Genomic DNA, 21,186 nt, shown 5'->3' with positions numbered 1-21,186 from the left:
TTCATTACATTATGTCTAGTTTGGTTTAGTTATTAGGCTACATAATGTTTTTGTGCACGATGAATCATAGAAAATGTTACCCTGAAACACATTTCCATATAAGCTTTTGTGACATCCCCTAAGGCACAATGAAAACCACAATCAATATGGTACCGTGGAGAGGTTAAATTACACACATTCCATGTTACACAAATTCACACTCGTTCTCCCACTCACATTGAATATATGAGGTGGTCCTTGCGCTGCACACTAGGCCTACAGGTTGTATGAGCGTGTGGAGAGGTAGGGTGCAATAGAGCAAAAAGAGAGTGAAGGAGAGGTAACGTGAGGAATGAGTAAAGAAAGAGAGTCACCTGAGGGGTCCTTCACCCTTGACATCCTCTCGAGGGGCCATCATACAGCTTCGGTCTTGCAGCGAAGCGAAGGCACACAGGCGTCCCATGTCCCCATTCCATCCATATCCACACCTTTTCTATCTACCACTGATCGGGAGTGATTGGGTCTCGTCAGCACATGCCAAACACAGTCTACGTCCCATGATGGAGAGGACCAACAGCACAGAGGACATGAGGCAGATCGGAGCATCTAAAGGTCATGCAACACCAATCCACGCAAATACAACACAACTGAGATTAGAATACCGGTTGTACTATATCAGAATAGTATCATGATTCTAGTTATATATGCGAATGCACCTGCGCTCTTGTGTTATTGAATTGAATTGTAGCGTCAGTGGATCTGGGAGACCTCACTCACCTAGTTGTGTTCAAGATAAACTGAGACCCATTGCTGGTTTGGCTACAGGCAGGGAGTGTTTTGACATTGCCATTCCTCAAAACCTATAAAATATAAATGTGGGAGTGAAGGAAAAGAAACACTTGCTGCTGTTTGTGGATAATAAGGAGTATTTTGCCATGAATTTAGGTCAATTTGTATTTAATACAAAAGAGAAATCTAATTCAAATGTTGAAGGTTTTTGAGAAGGTGAAAAGGTTTTCAGGCCTATGGGTATAGAAGAAAATCTATAATATATGGTGTTTACCTCTCAATGCATCTCTCTCATTCTGTTTCTCTAAAGAAAAATATACATTAGATAAAAATATACCAATTATCTGAAGAGCAAGGCCTGTGGTAGCTGAGGTCGATACTCAGCTTTGTTCTCTCAATGTGTATTTTATTACGCCGTTTGTGAATGTAGTGACTTGTAATCATGAACGAAAATATGTAGCATTTTTGGATCATTTAGGGGCGGGTCTAATTGTATTTATATTGTTGTAAATACAATTTCAGAGTTGGGGGTATGTTACTTCATATGTAGCCAAGCGCAAAGAAAAACCTGCTGGGTCTACAGTAAAATGCAAATGCATTTGTAAAATACGAATGTAGGATATGTGTATGCTATAGGTTCTAATCCAGCTCAAATAATTTTAATGCAGCAATTATCAGGATGATTCAGGATCATGCACGAGATAATGTAGGCATATATCGAATTAATCAATAGCCGCCTATGTCCCTGGGTCAACATTTCCACAAGCTCATCCCATCGAAACACAGGCGCAATTAATATCCAGTATACAGGACTCTCACTCTCTTGTTGTTTCTATGTAGAAGCGAACAGGAGATTATTTGAACCTAGAACTGTCAATCCCGCGCTCTAATGAGGAAGAGCCAGACAGACGTTCTCTCGACTTTGATTGGCCTTGATTCATGTCATTAGATTCTATTTTGTTCGCTACTTAATGTGCATCCAACCTAAAGGAGACTCGGATCTTGTAGGACGACTTGCGAAATAGAAAAACAGCGAACAATAGCCTTCATCAAAATGATGGGATGAAATGTATTATCAATATAATTAAGACATAAGAAGGAGCCAGAGGCCTGCGAGTGACCTCTGCGTCAAGATGCGTTGATGTGGCGCAGGCACAAACCGGAGCTAGCCATGGTTCTGTCAAGCACATTCCATCGTCTGCTCAAAATCGAACATATTAAACAGGCAGAATATATATTAAACAAAAATATAAACTAAACATGTATAGTGTTGGTCCCATGTTTTATGAGCTGAAATAAAATATGTTCCATATGCACAAAAAGCTTATTTCTCAAAAATGTTGTGCACAAATATGTTTACATCCCTGTTAGTGAGCATTTCTCGTTTGCCAAGATAATCCATCCACCTGATAGGTGTGGCATATCAAGAAGCTGATCATTACACAGGTCCACCTTGTGCTGGGGACAATAAAAGGCCACTCTAAAATGTGCACGATGCCACAGATGCCTCAACATTTGAGGGAGTGTAGGAATGCTGACTGTAGGAATGTCCACCAGAGTTTTTGCCAGAGAATTGAATGTTCATTTCTCTACCATAAGCCAACTTCGTTTTAGAGAATTTGGCAGTACATACAACCCGCCTCACAACCACAGATCACGTGTATAAAATAATAATGTGTTCTTAACTGACTTGCCTAGTTAAATAAAGGTAAAATAAAAATGTTTAAATAAATATGGCGACGTGTGGGAGAGCGTTTGATGATGTCAAAGGCGGTGGGAATATGGTATGGGCAGGCATGAACTACGGACAACGAACACAATTGCATTGTATCGATGGCAATTTGAATGCACAGAGATACCCTGACGAGATCCCGAAGCCCAATGTCGTGCCATTCATCCATCTCCATCACCTCATATGTTTCACCATGATAATGCACGGCCGCATGGTGCAAGGATCTGAACACAATTCCTCGAAGCTGAAAATGTCCCAGTTCTTCCATGGCCTGCATACTCACCAGGCAGGTCACCCATTGAGCATGTTTGAGATGCTCTGGATTGACGTTTAAGACAACCTGTTCCAGTGCCCGCCAATATGTAGCAACTTCGCACAGCTATTGAAGAGGAATTTGACAACATTCCACAGGCAATAATCAACAATCTGATCAACTCTATGCTAAGGAGCTTTGTAGCACTGCATGAGGCAAATGGTGGGCACACCAGATACTGACTGGTTTTCTGATCCATGCCCCTACCTTTTTTAAGGTTTCCCATTCATGTGAAATCCATAGATTAAGGCCTAATGAATTTATTTAAATAGACTGATATCCTTATATGAACTGTAACTCAGTGAAATCTTTTACATTGTTGCATGTTGCTTTCATAGCTTTGTTCAGTATAAATAGCATAAAATAAATATTAGTCCACTAACAAGCAGTTATTGTGTAGAACGGCAATGAAAACGTAGACTAAATCTAGTCAATTGAAGTAGCTTATACGTATGCAAAGTTCCTGCACTAACTTTGTTATAGGCCTATAAATCATGCTATTGGAATAAAGTCCCCCGAATTTGACCGGCTTTGAAAAATGTCTGAAAAATAGACAAATAAAAGCAAAAGCACTTTGACATTTATCGAATTTCTCTGAAGTAGACAAAATACTTGAGTATCCTAAAATTAGGCCTTGTTACATCCCTTATATTGACACGTGCATGTTCAACTGAAATATATAATATTCCATGTAGGCCTAATGCATTTAATAGAGAAAAGGTAAGCTATGTTGACGTTTATCAGTTGTTACTTGTAGTTGTTACTCGAGCAAGGAAGATCGTCCTCATTGTGAATGAAAAATAAAGATCCCACTTATATTTGTGTAAATACTCATATTTCTCCCCAAATGATGCCTTAACAATTGACTTCATAGATTTTTCTATTGATTAATTAATTTAGGCTATAAGCTTGACAGACACAACATTAAAACGGTTGTTAATAGTCCTGTACGATAAATTAAGAAATGAATGTCAGTCAAATCAATCAAATGTAGGCCTATGCAAACTAAACTAACAATTAGACCTATGAGAATATAATAATAACATATAATATATGTAGGCTACTGAAATGCACGTTCCTTGTTGATTTACAATTCCAAGAATATATGATATTATTTTCACTTCCTCTATACCTTCATTGAGATCAATAGTATTTCCGCAATAAGAAAATCTTGAAAATATATACATGGAAACATTTTATTTTCCTAATATAATTTGTGGTGATCTTTTTTTAAATGAGCAGACAGCAGCAAGTGAGTGCAACTTTTTTTGATGAATGTGTTTTAGTCCTACCTTTGATGTCTAATTCAAATGATTTACATATAGTGCATACGAGAAGCAAGAAGGCTAAAACACACATTACACATCATGCATCCTGCGAAAAACGTGCATAAGCTATTCCACACAAAACATTTTAAAAATGCCATAATATTTCATAATTATTGCCTAAACATAAAGCTCTGAGTGCGCTGGAAGGACAAGCTTTTGACTTCTTAAAAACCTGCGAATTTCTGTCACTTTTTGGTTGTTTTAAGTGCCTTAATCCAAATTAGGGGCGGCTGACACGCCGCGCTATTCATCTCGAACGCTCCCTGAATACATTTGCCTAGGAATGAACTTCACAAATAGAGCTCGTGCTTAAATGCGCTCAACAGCAGAGAAAATCGAATAGAGTGACAGTTTCATTCTGAGGCGGTCGAGTGAGAAAAGGTATGAATTTATAAGGTACACCGAAACAAATTTTCAATTCAAACAACTTTACACCCCATTATCCGGGTCTCCTCAACCGAGACAAGTGAGTTAAAGTCAGGGAAATGTGGTTCAAAACCCGGCGAAAACTTATTGGAGGATTTTGAATGGTGAAATGGAGCAGCCCTCCTCTAAAAAGGGAGCGTTTTAAAATGAGAGCACGCATGAACAGCGTCGAATCAGTTGCCACTTATTTCGCCACTCTTTAATGCGATTTTGAATATTAGTCTGGGTTCAAATCCGAGTCCGTATGTCCCGCATCACCTATTTGCAAAGCAACTTGTCCACCCTTTGTGCAGCATACATTTTCCACGTTTTAGATGGACATTTAAATAAAGCCTGTGGAATTTCCTAAAAGTGAAAAACATCATCATGGTAATATTGTCATTAAAAGGGATTGGCTATGTCTGAAGTGTGAAATTATTAAAGGAAAATACGTTGCTCTCATTCTTTAAAGCATGCTCTTTATGAAAATGCACTTGTTTCCCCCCAGTGGATCTGGCTATAGTCCATGCCAGTGGTGTCCTCCCATAGGGGCCACAGGGGCACGTGCCCCCTCAGATTTGTCCTGTTTAAACATTACAAATAAATAAATAAATATATATATATATATATATATATATATATATATATATATATATATATATATATATATATATATATATATATATATATATATATATATATATATATATTACATTACCAGTCAAAAGTCTGGACACAACTACTCATTCAAGGGTTTTTCTTTATTTTTACTATTTCTTCTACATTGCAAATGAATAGTAAAGACATCAAAACTATAAAATAACACATATGGAATCATGTAGTAACCAAAAAGGTGTTAAACAAATCAAAATATATTTTAGATTATTCAAAGTAGCCATCCTTTGCCTTGATGATAGCTTTGCACACTCTTGGCATTCTCTCAACCAGCTTCGCCTGGAATGCTTTTCCAACAGTCGTGAAGGAGTTCCCACATATGCTGAGCACTTGTTGGATGCTTTTCCTTCACTCTGCGGTCCAACTCATTCCAAACCATCTCAATTTGGTTGAGGTCAGGTGATTGTGGAGGAAAAGTACCAGAATTACATGATATTTCACAAAATGTAATTATGTCAGTTAGCCGAACATGGGGCCAATAATGTGACACTGATGATGGTATGAAGTATGAAACTTTGTCTCCTCTTTGCACTTCATCACACTGAACATGCTAAAGTTAAAGCAATAAGCATCAAAGAGACAATCTAAATGAAGGTTAAGTAAGAAAATATAATAATCATTGTGCATAAGATGCAATGCTACCCCCTCTACCCAACACATGATTATATATGGGAAAAAATTACCTACCAGGCTAAGTTTAAATGGAACAATGATTTGGTTATTTGAAAAGGCCTGAACTAAGTTTATGGTCTATTTATTTTTCCAGGGAGTCAGGTGGGACTGAAATGGTATTGTAACCGGTCCAGAAGAATGTGTGTTGAACCCTTGGCACTCTCGGGTAGTTAAGGAGCATGAATTGAGTTCCCTGGTGGGGCATTGGTCCCCGTAACTGCGCTGCTTTACACACTGGTTGTCCCTCTACATTCATGGCTCATTAAGGGCCAACCTGTTAAATCAAAACCCCACATTACCATGGGATTGTAAAATTGAAGTGCTGGCACTCTAATCTGGAGGTCCCGGGCAAATCGAAATAGGCCAACTCCTATAAAAACGTCTTCCTCCGCTCAAGTTCCAATTATTCAGTGGTTGTTATTTGAAATCATTAAAGAGATGCGAAATTCGTTAAGAGAGTAAGGTTTTGTGAAATATTGTGATTGACTCCGCAATACTGTTCTCGAATAAAGCTGAGACCATGTAATTAATGTGTCGTTTAAAAAGAGGAGGACAATGCCGGCTGTCAAGGTATTTAATTTCATTTAATTTTCCATCTCATTTGTTTCGAACACTGCTTTCACTTCTGACACCTCGCCTTTGACTGTTCACTGTGCTTCAGTGCGCGCATTGGAATGGGATTCACCCTTACTTTTCGAGGGTTAGCAAACAGAAAGGAAATGTCTCCCGTTCCCCCTCTGAGAATAATTAATTTCACTTTGAGAACTTCGACGTTGAGCCACAGGATGCGAATGAGAATCGGCCCGACTGGTGTGAGAGATTTGGAGGCCGGACCCGTTATTCCCTGGTGGATGGGAACCAGTCACAAATGGCAACATTAATAAATAACCCTTCGCACAGCCGGACTTTGCATACGCCTATTGATGAAATTGTTCGCGTGTCGTTCACGCTTGTTGACTCGTGAAGTTGGGAGAAGAGAAGCCTTACAGAATGGAGCAGTGGGATACCTTTACGTGGCTAGAGAGACCCCATCTCCACCCCCCTCAATTATGGCGCAGTGTCATCCCAGAGTCGGCAGGGCAGAGGTTAGCAGGACATGTTCATGGCCTGAATTTATCGCCCACAGGTTATTGTTCTCACTATCTCGCCCTCTATTGAGACTTCCACGACAGATGATCAAGGGATCAATCGCAGTTTTAAAACCTGCGGTGAAAAAGCGACTGGAGGTTTATTTAACTTTTTTTGAGATCACATAACTTGACTTTGTGATATTAAGTAGGCCTAACAATAATAGGCCTATAAATGTCCTCGATGGAATTTAGACTGTACAAAATACTGAGTAGGCCTATACTCAGCCTAGTATACTAGTATTTCATAATATAGGCATGCCTGTTGTAGCTTATAAGTAGAACTAGTGAAATTTTCCCACGTAAAACAATGAAAGTTCATTCAGAGGATTTGAGCATCCAATAGCCAGTAAATCTACTACAAATAGTAGCCTAAGAAAAACACAGCATAAATAAATGGTTTATTGCCTAATGTATTGATTCATATTTGAATGTATCAATACAAAGAAAAGAAAATGGAAGTTTATAACAAACATATACATTATGATATAATAATGTAAAATATAAAATATGCTCTTAAAATATCAGGGCTCACTTGAAAAAGAGATACCAGTCTCAACGTAAATCCCTGCTAAAATAAAGGATGAAAAAAAAACTTTAAAAAACATCTTAAAATAAGATTTATTTGAAATAAATAATTGGATGAAATTTAAATGATCAAACTCAAAAATGTGGCCACTTAAAGTTAAAGTTATGAATGAGTCTGTGTTGTGCCATGTCACATCTAAATTAAAACGTTGTGCCATGTCACATCTAAATTAAAACGTCTGGAGTGAATTCGTGACAAGAAAACCCACAAGTGTGAAATGATAAGATGGTGGTTATTTTGAAAGCTGTTGCTATTTTTCTGGTGGTTCTGGTACCTGCCCGATCTCAACCCGGCACACGCCGGGAGTCAATAGAAGTTAACAAGTCTTCCAAGCATTCCTGCTCCTTTTGTTAAACTAGGGACACACAATGCAGCCAAACGGAGATAATAAAGTGCTTTGAAGTATATAAACCCAAAATAACGCAGCCAAGTAGATTTAAAGTAGTGACTGATTTCCAAAAACGGGTTCGTAAAGGAACAATAAAAAGGGGAGAATTTATGGAGAAATTATACAGTGGATTTGTCAGTTAAAATATCGGAGCTGTCTGGGGTACAAAGCCACATGCTGAGGATTAATGGTAGCTCCAGACCTTTGATTCTGCACTCTTTTTTCTTTGCCCTTGACAAATTGGATTTTGGGGATGGGAAGGTCGCCTGGCCCATTGTCTGATGGCGGTTTTGCAGCAATTCATTATGTGCAAGGGTGAGGGAAAGTCTCCATGTGACCATCTCAGCCCGTATTCTCCCCACAGCTGCCGAAAGAGGCAAACTCTCTCACACCGCGCGCATACTGCTCGCCCTTGCGCGTTAATGTGTCGAGGGGGTACCTTGCTGCTCCATTAGAAAAGCCGGATCACATACGCCACCGCATCACTTTGCGGGCGGAGATTGGCCTGTCCTCATCTCTCTGACTCCTTCTTGTCTCAATCAGTCACTGCGTGGTCTTCATGGTTCTCAAACCACTGAACGCAGAGCCAGCCATGCAAGCAACTCGGGCACCCACTATCAGTGTGTTTGCAGACTGCAGCATCCCGGCCGGCCTGCGGATAGGACCGGTGCAGGGTATCTTCAAACTAGGGAAATACGTTACTGATCGCAAAGAGGTGGTAACCAAGAAAAAGGTAAGCACAGTTTTATTATGGCATGAAATAGGATTTATTCCTAATGATTTCTATCTGCAAAAATTCATTTTTTTACAATTCTACTTTTTGTAGGATGATTTTTGCAGGCTTCGGAATTGAATTACAAACTAACGGGGAAAAAAATGTTATTCTCCTATTTTAATGACAAATCATTCCATTATCATCATTATCACCTTTAGGCCTATATTAACACTCATATTATTATTTATGTATAAGACTGATATGAATAATGGATGCATTTCGAAAACATTATTTTCTTTATATAGGACCTACATTTAATTATCAGGGCAGGTAAAGGGGACACAGTGATCTTTTTTTTTAAAACATTTTTGAACCAGACCTGTCATAGTTCATTGGGCCTTCGGTTATTAATTGGTTCGTGCTGTCAGGTTGGAAATAATTGAGTAATATTAGCGGGACGACTTGTCACTCTGTGCCTTTACTTAACCGCCCTAATAGGGCGACCTGGGGTGCTATGTGAGATTTCATTTCCTCGCCCACTTTAAATTTCACAGGCTAGTAGGCAAGTTATTCAAATGACCAATTTAATTTTAATGCACTCCGGCCATGGAAAGATGCTACATCATAGAATACAGCTTCGAGTTATAAAATAACAACATTAATAAAAAATACTAAAATATAGCCTATAGAAATGTATTGAACATCTAAAATAACATTATTGCAACATATCGTTATTAATACAATATGGAACTATCAGAAATGGCTGCTATTTCTATTTTAATGTAATGTTTTTTCATTGATTTAACATAATTGTTTTATACAGGCTAATTGTTTATTGGTGAATTTATGGTCCTTAACAAACCAATAGATAAGTACCCTACATTATAACTGCATTTTAAGATAGGAAAAGGCCTACACCCTGCTGTCGTAGTTTGTGATTGATGCGGCTAAATGCATCGCCCTGGGCTTCATGTGATGCATCAGGTGCAATCTCCGTGTCAAATGTCACGCTTCATTCATTCATTTGCTTGAACAGTTTAGAAACCCTTTGACACTTCTCAAATTCGTTTCCCATATCAACTCAATTATGTGTCATTCTCCCTGGTAAATTATCACCGCTGGTTAACATCGCGGATAAAGACGCATTAAACGCATTGGCACACCTCAAGGTAAGCCTGTCATTTAGCCATTGGGCATAATAACAATCATATTTACAAACAATTAATTCAATATTTAATAAACCAATATTTCTAAAACGAAATCCTTGAATATGTACATGTGCTAAGCCTATACGAAAAGAAACACCAAGTTTGTTTAGTGCTCCAATTGCAGTCAAGCGTGACGTCGCAATGTCAAATATGCAACTCTGTTTATGATTTATTCATAAACTTTTATAAGCTGCGGCTGCCGGACTTTTAGTGAGCTGTGATTTAAACGCATGTTAGGCCTTATTAGCATAATTTCTAACGTTGAACTATCCATGTTGTGGATCTAGATTCGGCTGCTGAGGGGGGAAATCGTGGATGAATCAGGTTGCCATGTGCCAGACTGGATTGGGTGTATCCGGGCAGCCAGAAACAGTCAAGAACAGAACTTGGAGGCTGTCTCAGATCTACCTGGTGGGCAGGTCAGTACTGTGTTTAATTTAAAATGCATAAAGCTCAAGTCATTTTTTTTAAAAACTCAAGCTGAAACAGTTAGTTGCATGTATTTAACGTTGCCCTTTTACGTTAGATTTTCTATCGTGTGCTGACGGAGATCCCAGCCGGCGAGGAGCTGAGTGTGTGGTACTCCAACACTCTGGCCCAGTGGTACGACATCCCTACCACTGCCACTCCAACACACGACGAGAAAGGTAAGAAAACTGTAGAATGACTCTGTAATATAACCTGTAATACAAAACGATGAGAAAAGTAGCCAAAAATAGATCATGGATATTTGTTTGCAGGCTGGTTCAACACGCTTATGCACGATCGAAATCCACATATATCATTATGTGGTATTGTCCAAACAAAAGTTTTAATATAAATGGATTAGGCTACAGTATAGGCCTGACGAGGCTGCTTACTGGCATTGACATTTTGTGAGTTCCATCATTGCACAGTTAAGTGACTGTCCAAACCTTGGCGTCCAGCTATAAAAATCAATTTCTGTGGAAAGGTTGTAAGTCCTATATTTTCACGGTCGACAAATGTGCACCCCCAGAGCATTCATTTCGATTCCGGGGTCATTTGATGGTTTTATTTACATTACAAGTTAAATGGTCTTGTTGACTAAATAGGCTTGACAGAATTTCATGTTGAACAATTCAATAATAAAATGTAAATGTGTAAAACAGCCAGCAATAGGCCTAACCACCACCTATTAGGCGTCGTTGTGCTAGTGTAATAAACAGAAAATAACAATAATAATAATAATAACCCCCCCCCCCTCCAAAAAAAAAAAAAAGATTATCTGGATATTCAAACAGTGGCATCGATGCCATGGCTTTATAGGCTTGTCAAATTAAAGCCTAATCATATGATCACCAGCAAAATAATCCGGTTTTTATCAGATTACACCTAACGGATACCGCCTACTCAGGAAAATACAACAACTGTGTTTAGATTCAATTATAATGCTTAGACTATATTAGAGTAGCTGCTGCTTGTGCAACAGCTAATTGGGATCCCAATAAAATACCAAATACCAATACCGATCTATTACTGCACTCTTAGAGAAAAAAAAAGGGGTTTTTCTGGATAGAACGAAAAAGGGTTCTATGGTTGTTGCATTTATGGTACCCCTTAAGGGATTCTATATAGAACCTTTAGGGGTGCCAATAATGAACCCTATTTGGTTCTATCTATAATATGTTTGTGTGTGTAATTACTCTGTCTGAGAAAAATTAGGCATGATAAATGGAGGGCCTGACAATCATTTTCAAGATATAGCCTACCAAAATTATATTCGACTGTTAAACTAATTACAGTGACAGGCACATGGAATAAACCCGCAATTTAAAAACAGGGATAGGCGTGTTTTAACAACTTCAAAGCAGACGATAGTAATTCATGGGGGGACAGAGGTTAACAAATGTCATCGCCTCATTAATATTCATGTATTCAAAAGAAAATTAATTCAAAAAAGGTACTTTACGGTAAATTAGCTGGCTACATAAGGTATTGTTGCCTAATGAATGCTAACTTTTATGTGGGATGTATATTGCCCTGATTTGTGGCGAAGCACTTTCTGCTGCTCTCTGGCCAATACACCGTGCGCTCCTTGACATACGCGTCCTATTATTTTGCGTTAACAGATGGGCCAGCCTTATTGTCTATGGCGATTCGCGATTTCAAGCAACAGCTGCTGTCACTTCTACGGGAAAGAGCACAGAGAAAGTCCCCCTATCCAACGTATTGGTTTCGGAGCGACAGATTGGACGGGGCGTTTGCTCTTTTGATGGCGATGATAAACAACAGCCCTATAAGGATTACAAAATCATTACATCTATATAATTGACCTCCTATTGTTCAACTTCTGTCATTGCTCACTTTGATGAGGTGGATAGGGTTAATATACTCTGCCGCCTATTCAAAACCCGAATCCCATTGGAAACGTGTAGATTCATCTCAATGGATTTATCCAAAACATTTAAATAGGAAACGGAAAAGATTTGCATGTGGCACAAAATAACAGTACAGTTTGAGGTTACTCTAATAGGCCACTGGGAGCGTCTGCAGATGGAACATCAGTCATAAAGCACCCAATAATAGGCTTCTACTCTCACAAAGCAATAGATAGAAATGTGTAGTAACACAAATGTTCAAGATTGAACGTGCTTTATTGACAGAAGTGGGGAGAATAACGAATATCGAGGCCCATCGACATTAACATCATGTCTCTCTGTTTCTCTACAGGTGAAGAACGCTACATTTGCTGGTACTGCTGGAGAATATTTAAATATCCCAACACACTCAAGGCCCACGTCCATTTCCACTGCGCTTTGAGCAACGGGCGGGGCTTTGTGAACAGCGAGCAGGCCAGGAGCACAGACAGCTTCAGCAGGTCACCCAAATCCGGGGACATTCCCAACACCTCGGCCTCGCCCAGGAACGGCCACAACACCTCCATCTCAGACTCTGTCAGACGGACCGTGTCTTCCTCACCCTTCCTCAACAAAGCGGGGGTAGCAAAGAAACCCAGCTCTGAGGAGCAGGACAGAGCACTTGACATGAGCGTTACCTCAGTCAGAAACCACGGACATCTCATGGGCCTTGGCGCAACGTCTTCAATGTTGAGCAACATGGGGTTCCACCCAGGCGTGCGCTCTGCATTCAAGCCAATGGGCCAATCCAAGGTCCCCGCGGCTGACGTCTACAGAGAGGAAACTAATGGGAAGCATAATGGACTAGGCTTCAGCAAACTCATGGGGAACATGAAATCGACGCGAGCCTTGAATGAACCTTTAACCGGAAGCCATTCCTCCAAGTGCGTCCATCCATTAGATTCTACATCTCCCGTGGTCCCGTGCGCAAACGCCATCAGGGGTTTTCCGTTAATACCTAATTTCGATGAGACATCGGCTTTCAAGCACGTGGAGAGCCGGATGCACTCTGGACTGTCCCCCTCGCGTTACTCTCAGATGTCCTCTGGATTCCAAATTGAGAGGTTTTCTCTGCCTCAGTTCGATGGCGTCAAGCCATATAATGGAGATTGCAATATCCCCCTCATGCCATTCACCGTGTACAATGGCGAGCTGCTTTATAGTTCACCCTACTACCCACTGAAATTCCATTTTAGCAATCTCCTAAAATACCCGGAGTCTATGTCCTACTTTGGCGCACCTGCACTCAACCAAGACCTGGGTTCAATAACCAACATTGACAGGGAGATAGCCATGCACACTCAACAGTTGTCTGAAATAGCCGTCGAAAAGAACCGAGTCAGGCTCGACTCTATGCCCACTGCTAACACAGGCTCAGGGAAGCCCAAAAAGGGACACTTATGTCTTTACTGTGGTAAACTGTACTCTCGGAAATACGGACTCAAGATCCACATGAGAACTCACACAGGGTACAAACCACTGAAGTGCAAAGTTTGTTTTCGGCCCTTCGGTGACCCCAGCAACCTGAATAAGCACATCCGTCTGCACGCGGAGGGGAACACCCCGTACAGGTGCGAGTTCTGTGGCAAGGTACTGGTGCGCCGGAGGGATTTGGAGCGTCATGTCAAATCAAGGCACCCTGGACAAACAATAAAAAAAGCTGAGGACAAAACCGAGGGCATATTCGAGGATCAAGAGCAAAAGAGCGACAATGACAGCGACGTAGATGTATGCTTCACCGATGATCAGAGCGACCAAGAATCCAGTAAAATAGATGATTAATTGAGATTTTGACACAAATAGGGGCTATGGCAAAGACGGCACAATGTTTTGTGAAATGGTTACAGGTTACCTGTACAGATTTCCGTGTAATTTATGTTTCTCCCAAGGAACGAAAGTTATTTATGTATGTTTTAAAGCTATTGAAAATGTAATTGTTTTTTATTTAAAAAATCAGATTAGGACTAGACAAGTTTCAAATTACAGCCTTTTCTTTTACAACAATGTCTATTCGTTTCAGATGGAACAAAGTATAGGCAGTATGATTTCAGAATTGTATAATATCACAGCTGATGATAATGCATTTCTTTTTTATATGCTAATTGGTAGCCAATATGTTCCCCAAATAGAGGTCGGCTGCACTTTAAAACAGTTATGAACAATTCATTATCAAGCCATGTAGGTCAAGTGTTTATTAAACACTGAATATCACACTTACTGCTATTTTTTAATTCATTTGAAGTACAATAACTTAAATGTTGCACTTTCTTGCGAGGGCATTTAATTGTTTTAGGACAAAGTTGAGAAGGACAGCAAATATTTATAGCAGTTAGTACCAATCCATTATTTAAGGATCTTGTTTATAGTAGAAAATAACATCTGATTTAAAAAGCATCATGTACAAATGTAAGAATATGATATTTCACTGTTCAGTGAAAAAGTGTTGTACGTTTGTTCATAAGTGATATTGTATATTGACAATATTTCCCTCTTGTTCACTGAGTTGTTCCTTTTTAATAAATGTAATTTAAAACTTTGAAATTGTTTGTAACTTGCTTGATTCAAATATATAGTCTACTCTAAAGCCTACTTGTTTATTAGGCTAACTAATGCACACAAACACAATTACCCTCACTTTTAACTGCCATTGTTAGTGCACTAATGAATAATTTCCACTTGTAGGCCTACATTGTAGACAGGGTTATCATCAGGATGTTAGTCACTATATTTCCTGTTCTTGTTTTTCAAATGGGGTGACCTCTGAATTCCTTTGAGGACGCAATCGCACCCAGGCGAAACGCTTGGCTGTGCGTATTACAGTAAACCTGCAATACATCTCACCACTGTAGGGCATGGTGTAGCCATTAAGGAGAATGATTGGCTCGCCGACGAGCGGAGGGGAGTTTATAAGTAGGCCTACTGGGTTCTGACATTTGTAAATACAATATTATATTTGGTTAAAGAGGTTATCATCATCATCATCATCATCATCGTTATCATCAAAATGGTTTTCAACCAATTGTCTGATCCAACAAGTAAGAGATTCAACAAAATCCATGTTAAATTGAAAACAAACAAAAACATTTGGGGTCTGCAACAAGTAGGCTTCTAGATACATACTGGATACATTTAATTAAAATTTGTTAAAAAATAATCGGAATTTAATTAGGAAAATAAATAAACATTGTCCGTTTCCAACACATTCATGAATGTATACGAATGTGTGCTGAAATGCTTGCCTGGAAATTAAATTAAATCAACCTCAATCTTGATAGAGAGCAAAACCTTCGACAACATGCACTATTCACGAAATAATGTCAACTTTTCGTTATAGAGATACCGAACAGTTTTAACCGTGCAGTGAAAATGGTTCCTTCCTACATTGTGCGTAAAAGTGAATTGTCGGAACATGTCTTGTTCCATGGAAATAGCAGATATAATCTTAAAATATCAGGTCAGATTTATGGCCTGTTGTAAAAAGGAACATTTAAAAGGGAAAAATACGTTTATTTGGGTAAAAGGTGAGATCCAGAAAAGGTTTAGAACAAAAATATTGATGCACTGAGACGCAGATAGTTCTAAAATAGTATAAAGTTAAAAACACGCATTAAAAAATCTCTAAAACAAACCCCTCTTATTTGGTTTTCCCAGTTTGAAACAAAAACCTAATCAGACGTTTTAACGACTCCCGCTGTCTACCATTTCCTTTGCTAAAGGGCTCTGGGTCTCGTTTCCTAGTTGTAATGTAATTTAAGCATTATGATGATCGTACCAGATTAATAACTATTTTCCCAAACAAACATGCAGAGAGAAGGTTCGCCAAGTGCGTCGCTAGACCATGTGTCGATACTGATAGAATCGAAAAAATAGTAGCGCTGTTCTCAAATTAGCTTTCTCCATTGAAACCTTACATTATAATTATTCCACAATACTGACGACGGATCAGCTCATAGAGAGATATTACCACCTATGGCTGCAAATAGGCTATTGAAGGTGCTTATCATTATGTCATATCTGGTGTAGGCCTAATCCTCCTGTTTTATCTGGTGTCCTGTGTTATTTTAGGTATGCTCGCTCTAAATCTCCCATCTCTCTTCCCCCCCCCCCCCCCCTCTTTTAATCCTATCAGTATCGACACATGGTCTAACGAAGTTCTTAGCAAAGGTTCTCTCTACATGCTTGTTTGGGAAACACTCTTAAAAATTTTGCTCATAAATAATGATGCAACTGGTACGATTATCGTAATGCTTATGTTCCATCACAACTGGGAAATGAGGCCCTGAGCTATACTGAAGGTAATTATGACGAGGCTCTCTGCTGGTTCCGTTTCTCTGTCATGGATGACGTTTGACTGCCGAATGAGTGCGAGCCTGTGGGAGGAAGCGATTGAATACGAAGTACATTAAGACCGCTCAGATGTCAGCGGCCCTCTCCTGAAGATGAACCACTGCGACCTGTATGCTCTAGTCGGCTGGCCCTCGCTACATATTCGTCGGCAGACCCACTTGCTCCAGGTCATCTATAAGTCTATGCTAGGTAAAGCTTCGCCTTTTCTCAGCTCACTGGTCACGATAACAACACCCACCTGTACCACGCGCTCCAGCAGGTATACAGTGCCTTGCGAAAGTATTCGGCCCCCTTGAACTTTGCGACCTTTTGCCACATTTCAGGCTTCAAACATAAAGATATAAAACTGTATTTTTTTGTGAAGACTCAACAACAAGTGGGACACAATCATGAAGTGGAACGACATTTATTGGATATTTCAAACTTTTTTAACAAATCAAAAACGGAAAAATTGGGCGTGCAAAATTATTCAGCCCCTTTACTTTCAGTGCAGCAAACTCTCTCCAGAAGTTCAGTGAGGATATCTGAATGATCCAATGTTGACCTAAATGACTAATGATGATAAATACAATCCACCTGTGTGTAATCAAGTCTCCGTATAAATGCACCTGTACTGTGATAGTCTCAGAGGTCCGTTAAAAGCGCAGAGAGCATCATGAAGAACAAGGAACACACCAGGCAGGTCCGAGATACTGTTGTGAAGAAGTTTAAAGCCGGATTTGGATACAAAAAGATTTCCCAAGCTTTAAACATCCCAAGGAGCACTGTGCAAGCGATAATATTGAAATGGAAGGAGTATCAGACCACTGCAAATCTACCAAGACCTGGCCGTCCCTCTAAACTTTCAGCTCATACAAGGAGAAGACTGATCAGAGATGCAGCCAAGAGGCCCATGATCACTCTGGATGAACTGCAGAGATCTACAGCTGAGGTGGGAGACTCTGTCCATAGGACAACAATCAGTCGTATATTGCACAAATCTGGCCTTTATGGAAGAGTGGCAAGAAGAAAGCCATTTCTTAAAGATATCCATAAAAAGTGTCGTTTAAAGTTTGCCACAAGCCACCTGGGAGACACACCAAACATGTGGAAGAAGGTGCTCTGGTCAGATGAAACCAAAATTGAACTTTTTGGCAACAATGCAAAACGTTATGTTTGGCGTAAAAGCAACACAGCTGAACACACCATCCCCACTGTCAAACATGGTGGTGGCAGCATCATGGTTTGGGCCTGCTTTTCTTCAGCAGGGACAGGGAAGATGGTTAAAATTGATGGGAAGATGGACGGAGCCAAATACAGGACCATTCTGGAAGAAAACCTGATGGAGTCTGCAAAAGACCTGAGACTGGGACGGAGATTTGTCTTCCAACAAGACAATGATCCAAAACATAAAGCAAAATCTACAATGGAATGGTTCAAAAATAAACATATCCAGGTGTTAGAATGGCCAAGTCAAAGTCCAGACCTGAATAAAATCGAGAATCTGTGGAAAGAACTGAAAACTGCTGTTCACAAATGCTCTCCATCCAACCTCACTGAGCTCGAGCTGTTTTGCAAGGAGGAATGGGAAAAAATTTCAGTCTCTCGATGTGCAAAACTGATAGAGACATACCCCAAGGGACTTACAGCTGTAATCGCAGTAAAAGGTGGCGCTACAAAGTATTAACTTAAGGGGACTGAATAATTTTGCACACCCAATTTTTCAGTTTTTGATTTGTTAAAAAAGTTTGAAATATCCAATAAATGTCGTTCCACTTCATGATTGTGTCCCACTTGTTGTTGATTCTTCACAAAAAAATACAGTTGTATATCTTTATGTTTGAAGCCTGAAATGTGGCAAAAGGTCGCAAAGTTCAAGGGGGCCGAATACTTTCGCAAGGCACTGTATCTCACTGGTCATCCCCAAAGCAAACACCTACTTTGGCCACCTTTCCTTCCAGTTCTCTGCTGCCAATGACTGGAACGAATTGCAAAAATTGCTGAAGATGGAGACTTATATTTCCCTCAATAACTTTAAACATCAGCTATCGGAGCAGCTAACCGATCGCTGCAGCTGTACATAGCACATCTGTAAATAACACACCCAATCTACCTACCTCATCCGAATATTGTTTTTATTTACTTTTATGCTCTTTTGCACACCAGTATTTCTACTTGTACATCACCATCCATCGGCTCATCTATCACTCCAGTGTTAATTTGCTAAATTGTAATTACTTCGCTACTATGGCCTATGTATTGCCTTACCTCCTCACGCCATTTGCACACACTGTATATAGACTTTCTTTTTTTCCTATTGCGTTATTGACTATCCATTGTTTATTCCATGTGTAACTCTGTGTTGTTGTTTGTGTCGCACTGCTTTGCTCTATCTTGGCCAGGTCGTAGGTGTAAATGAGAAAAAAAAGATTTAAAAAAGATTGGCACCAAAATAATTGAACAGGGCCTCGTTTCCCAGAGCCTTGGTAGCTGGTGATGGGAAACCGAGGCTTTCTGAAGCCTTTGGGGATTCCACCAATTGTTCCGAAAACCGGTTCATTACTCTGAGCTTTTAACACAATGCAAATTAGTGATATCCGCTGGTCAAACCCTAACCCTGAAAAGCAGGGTTTGATGTTCATATAGACGTTTTTTGCACAATATATCATATATCCGTGTCGCAGTGGTTAGTCGCCTATTTTCTGTTAGCTACTGTTACAGGTTTGCACCTTCAATCGTGCTTCCCTTTTTTTGAAGTGAAAAATGTTGTTTTTTTGCTGTCAGAAATTGTGAATCTATGACATTATTTAGGATAGAAGCTTATACTTTACTAAATAAAACAAATTGTTTGAACATCAATGTGCATAAAGTGTGTTGTCTCTATTTTCAAAATAAAATGCCGTCGGCAGGATTCAACCCCATTCACTGTGGTCTGAGAGTGATCTTGTCCCTGTCCCCAACTCTACCTTCTAAGCTACCAATCAGGTGACACTATATGAAAAAATCCTAAATACATTGTAAATACGGTGTCAAGTAGAGGTCGGCATTTAAAAGCAGCTTAGAATTGAAGAAAGCACCAGAACCATGGCGAAATCAGTGGGATCTCACATTTTACAACACAAAGTTTGAAAAACCATGTGATCAAACGAAGAGAAGACTATTCTCTCGCCTACCCCTTTTTGGATTAATAAACATTGTAAAACTCCAACTATCTGCCTCCTGTGTCTGCATTTGTGTCTTGATAGAATGGGACATGTAGCAGCTCTGTGCAAAGGATAGAAAATATGTGTCAAGTGTGGATGGGAACATGATTATGGCGAATGTGGGAACAATGTAAGGGTTAAATGTTGTAATTTGGGGGGGAACACAGTGCAGCATTTGGTAGATGCCAGGTGCAGAAAGAGGCAAGAGGCCCAAAGATATAAACTCATTCATTAGGTCTCTTATGCAGAGGCCGCAAGATAGATTGGTGGAACTATTAGGCAGAATGATGGAGATAATAGGGTTACTACTGGAATGAGTAGACCTACTGTAGAAAATGTTGCTTATGTTGGTCCAGACACAGATAGAAGACCTGCTCAGAAATATTGCTCTCACAAATGTGTTGTTTCAGAGGACATCTTAAAAGTTAATCAGATTGACTTTATAGCCTTCATTGGAAAGGTTACCAATCTGATTGTGTTTGTGGAAGGAAGAACTGCCAAGTTGAAGTTCATTGTGGAAGCAACAACAGAGTATTTAGGAGTAACAGATGTTACTGTCACCATGATTTTTTATATGTTAACTCCTAACAATACTAATGATGGAATGTCTCAGTATGATGATAATTAGAGTTATGGTTTTTGTTATCCTTCAGTGGAATGCCAGAAGCCTTATTGCTAACGGTCAGGAGTTTAAGAATACTAGAACTCCTGAATGTTTAAGTATCAAACCTGATGTGATATGTGTTCAAGAAACATGGCTTTGACCACATCTTGATTTTATTATTCCTGGTTATTGCTCAATCCGATCTGATAGAGCAACTGGACAGGGTGGTGGGTGTGCTACGTTCATAAGGGAAGGTCTTGTATATCGTAATATACCTTTCAAATCTGAATATCAATGTGTGATGGTGGAAATCTACAGTGCAGGTAGGAATATTAAGTTACAACATTGTTACAAGCCTTGTCATCAACTATCTGTAGCAATATTTGATGAAATATCAGTGGAATTGGGCTCTTGAGAGATATGGTGCGGAGACATTAATGCACATAGTAGTTTATTGGGAAGCAAACATACAGATACTAATGGTACTATTGTGGAAGATATGATGGAAGCATTAGTATGTCTTAACAATGGATGTTTTACAAGAGTTAATGTTGTTAGAGAGGTTACATCCTGCCTGGACTGGCTTCTAACTCTATTGCATCTACTGTATGTGTGAATGGAAAGAATGATTCTACTGTTGGAAGTGATCATTTATAGATTTCGTATACCATGACCTTTGATGATACTATTCCAGATAGAGTACCATTCAGAAGATGGGGCTTTCATGAAGCAGACTTGGAAAAGTTTGGTGTTCA

The 21,186-nt window shown here is 39.5% G+C and overlaps 1 protein-coding gene across 1 annotated transcript; it reads left to right on the top strand.

The window, feature by feature from the left end:
- Positions 1-8,401: 8,401 nt before the first annotated feature.
- Positions 8,402-14,833, top strand: LOC110489971 (PR domain zinc finger protein 13-like). Its single transcript, XM_021563013.2, has 4 exons — positions 8,402-8,730; positions 10,208-10,339; positions 10,447-10,567; positions 12,612-14,833. The coding sequence occupies exons 1-4, from the start codon at positions 8,557-8,559 to the stop codon at positions 14,078-14,080; spliced, it is 1,896 nt and encodes a 631-aa protein (XP_021418688.1). The 5' UTR covers positions 8,402-8,556; the 3' UTR covers positions 14,081-14,833.
- Positions 14,834-21,186: the final 6,353 nt, after the last annotated feature.

This window comes from Oncorhynchus mykiss, chromosome 2 (assembly GCF_013265735.2).
Source record: "Oncorhynchus mykiss isolate Arlee chromosome 2, USDA_OmykA_1.1, whole genome shotgun sequence".
NCBI lineage: Eukaryota > Metazoa > Chordata > Actinopteri > Salmoniformes > Salmonidae > Oncorhynchus > Oncorhynchus mykiss.
The sequence above is the reverse complement of the archived record's forward strand: the minus strand, read 5'-3'. Positions and strand labels throughout refer to the sequence as shown.

Bases quoted from the DNA above. Each gene is read 5' to 3' on its own strand.
- LOC110489971 (XM_021563013.2), top strand. From the start codon at position 8,557: ATGGTTCTCAAACCACTGAACGCAGAGCCAGCCATGCAAGCAACTCGG. The intron at 8,731-10,207 runs GTAAGCACAGTT...TTGTGGATCTAG, and splicing joins AGGTGGTAACCAAGAAAAAG to ATTCGGCTGCTGAGGGGGGA. The intron at 10,568-12,611 runs GTAAGAAAACTG...GTTTCTCTACAG, and splicing joins TCCAACACACGACGAGAAAG to GTGAAGAACGCTACATTTGC.